Source organism: Coptis chinensis, chromosome 7 (genome assembly GCF_015680905.1).
Source record: "Coptis chinensis isolate HL-2020 chromosome 7, ASM1568090v1, whole genome shotgun sequence".
Lineage (NCBI taxonomy): Eukaryota > Viridiplantae > Streptophyta > Magnoliopsida > Ranunculales > Ranunculaceae > Coptis > Coptis chinensis.
In genome coordinates this window covers 56,482,656-56,486,146 of record NC_141462.1, presented here as the reverse complement: position 1 = coordinate 56,486,146, position 3,491 = coordinate 56,482,656, and the positions used below count along the sequence as shown (strand labels likewise).

Sequence of the window (3,491 nt, the reverse complement as noted above, 5' to 3'; positions counted from 1 at the left end):
CTCATAGGATTGAGAGTAGAAACTGTGATAAACATATAGATACGTAAAAGTTTTAGTTTACTTACGTTTTGAGTTCATCGTTCATTTCGTAGGTAAATTATTCAATTTTATCGTTTATCATAAGTCTTTATAATAATAGCTCTAGTGGATGTTTATTTTACCTAGACTAATAATGGAGATGGCTTATTTAGAAAGTGGTCCAAGATAGACAGGTGCCTGATTAACCCTATGTGGGTAACTATGTTCCCCTCTTCTGGAGTCGAGTTCTTACCACAAGGTCTCTCTGATCATACTCCGATTGTGTTAACTCTTTCTAACAAGATTATTTGCAGACCTCCTTTTAGATTTTGCAACTATTGGCTAGTCAATCCTTTATTCAAGGATACTCTTCGCAAATGTTGGTCTATACCAAACTAAGGAAATCCTTCCTATATGCTCTCAAAGAAGCTTAAAATTCTAAAAGCTACTCTCAAAGGATGGCCTAGACTCAGCTCCACAGATCTTCAGAATTTGGTGAACACTGCAAAAACAAATCTTGAAGAGATTCGAAAGCAACTGCATGCAAAACCTCTAGACATTCATCTATTCAATCTTGAAAGAGTAAAGAGGTCAGAGCTATGTTCTCTCATGCTCATGGAGGAATATGATCTTTTGCAAAGAACTCACACTGATTGGTTATCTTTTGGGGACAAATGCAATTCTTTCTTTCACAACTCTGTAAAAGAAAAAGAGACCAAAAATAACGTTTGGTATATTATTGATTCACAAGGAGATATACAGGAGGGACAAGACAATGTGGCCCAAGCATTCATTTCTTATTACTCTGATCTCTTGGGTGAAGCCTCTCTATCTACATGCTCTCCTCAGTTCCTTAAGCTGCTAGATCTCCATGTGTTAACATCAGACATGGCCAATAACCTGGTGAAGGATATTTTAGACTTGGAAATCAAATAAGCAATTTTCTCTATGGATGATAATAAAACCCCGGGACTAGATGGGTTTAACTCCTTCTTCTTCAAGAAATCTTGGGATATTGTGGGTAAATATTTCATTCTTGCCATTAAGCATATGTTTTCACATAAATCCATCCAGAGAGGTACAAACTCTACTTTTCTATGCTTAGTACCTAAAACTCTTGCTCCTTCTAAGGATGATGAATTCCGACCCATTACTTGTTGTAATACTATTTATAAATGTGTTACTAAGATTCTTACAAGTAGGATGAAAGATTGTATTTCTTTCTTAATCTTTGGAGCTCAGTCTGCATTTGTACTAGGCAAAAACATCCAAGATAATCTCATTCTGGCCCATGAACTTATTCGAGGCTACTCAAGGAAACATGGAACAAGAAATTGTTCTAACAAGATCGATATCAGGAAAGCATTTGATTCAATCAACTAGAATGCAATGGAAATGATTCTGCATAGTTTTGGATTCCCCCTTCTCTTCATAGATTGGCTTACTATGTGATATGGCTCTCCATCATATTCTATTATTATAAATGGCACTTCTGAAGGCTTCTTCGAAGGTGAAAAGGTTTGCAACAAGGTGATCCTATCTCGCCATATATGTTTGTTCTGGTAATGGAGATACTATCTGGACTTCTAAGGCAAGCACTCATCTCTGGGCAAATTCATCCTCACTCTAAGTGCAAAAAATTAAGTATCTCTCATTTGTTTTTTGTGGATGATGCCTTACTATTCTTCAAAGGTGACATGGACTGCATGCTAGCTATGGACTGAATATAAACTCTGCCAAATCCACTCTTCTTGTTGGTTGTATGTCTCATGCTACTGGTGAGGATTTAGCCAATGCAATGGGCATCTCTCTCATATCACCTCCTATCTCTTATCTTGGTCTTCCCTTGACATCATCAAGACTTGGAATAAGAGATTGTCTCCCATTGGTGGAAAGATTAACTTCCAGAATATCTAACTGGAAGAATAAAACTTTGTCCAGAGCAGGTAGACTTGAACTCATTCAGTCAGTATTGTCATCCTTCCAAGTTTATTGGTCCAAACATTTGTGCTACCTAAGAAAGTTCTTGACAAAGTTTCCAAGATTTGCAATCGATTTCTTTGGTTTGGCCCTAGCATGGCAAACAAGATGCACCATGCAAGTCATGAGGTTCTTAGATACTTAAAAAAGTAGGGAGGTTTAGGCATGACTGATGCACGAACATGGAATAAGGCTGCATATTATGGATTAGTTTATAGAATTGTAGTGAAAGAGGACTCTTTGTGGGCAAACTGGACATGGAGCCAACATATCAAAAAGCAGTATTTCTGGACTATGAAAATTCCTTCTAGCTGCTCTTGGGTTTGGAGAGGAATACTACAGCACAGAGATATAGCCAGAAATCATATTAAGTATATTATTGCAGACAACATGAATACTTGGTTCTGGCATGACCTATGGTGCACAAGCAAACCTCTGTGGGAGATACTAGAAGTAAAGAATCTTATCAATCTCAATGAGGCTGCAAAAGTCAGTGATATATTGGAACAAGGAGAATGGACTTCAGCTATCACTTCTCTTCCAAATGGACACATCAAGAATTCTATTATGGGGAATGAAGTAAATAGATATCTAGAGAAGGATGAAGTGGTATGGGCTCCTAGTACCACAGGTGACTTTACAGTGAAATCTGTGTATGCAGTGCTCAGGAAAATGCGAACTAAGGTGAAATGGTATAGAGTGGTGTGGGGGAAGCTCTCTGTACCTAGTTTCTGAAGCCAAAGTTAGAACAATTAAGTTCCATATTTTGTGAGAATCTAGCCAAAAGTCTCATCTGAATGATTATTGAGTGATAACACAAAGGATGTCCAAATAGAAAGACCACACGTCCACTTGCTTGATCACCACGCCATATCCTAAGAGAGAATTTAGACCCTTTTTTTTTTTTATCGATATAGCCAAATAAACAAAACCCAAAAAGATAGTTTTCATCTAGTTACCCCTCTTAAGCCTTCACCCTTTCTAAAAGGCTTTTTATTTTTCACCAAAAATTTCTAACCCGTTACAACACACAATAAAAAGCTTATCCAGCTGACAAGTTGAAAACTGGATGGATATAAGAAAAAAGAGAAGATAAGACCTTGTACAAAAACAGAATAGTTATTTGCTTCAAAAAGAAAAGAAAGAAAAGAAAAGGAAGACCCATCAAAAACCAAAACTCCAAAAAATTCAAATGAGTCAAAAATCGAATCTCCCAAAAGTTCAAAATCAAAAGGCGACGATATTAGAAACAAAAAGAAACAAAAGCAAAGTTAGAACTCCTAAAATTCAAAATCATATAGAGTCACAAAGCCAAAGGGCTAAAATAATGTAACAAAATTCGGAAGCAAAAGAACAAAACCAGGTTCTTCTCTAGTTACAAGTATCTTGAAGAGCTAGTTCTCGACTTATAAAATTTTGTTTTTTCTTTCTAAATCATCACCCTAGCCCTGTAACTCATAATAAAAGACATCTAGCTCGATTATGAATAGGAT

At 36.6% G+C, this 3,491-nt stretch overlaps 1 protein-coding gene across 1 annotated transcript; it reads left to right on the top strand.

Annotated features, from left to right (window-relative positions):
* The first annotated feature begins 2,163 nt into the window (after window positions 1-2,163).
* On the top strand, window positions 2,164-2,733 carry LOC147488074 (uncharacterized). The gene has a single exon (XM_086574251.1). It carries the CDS (start codon window positions 2,164-2,166, stop codon window positions 2,731-2,733), a length of 570 nt encoding a protein of 189 aa, XP_086430377.1.
* The last annotated feature ends 758 nt before the right edge of the window (window positions 2,734-3,491 follow it).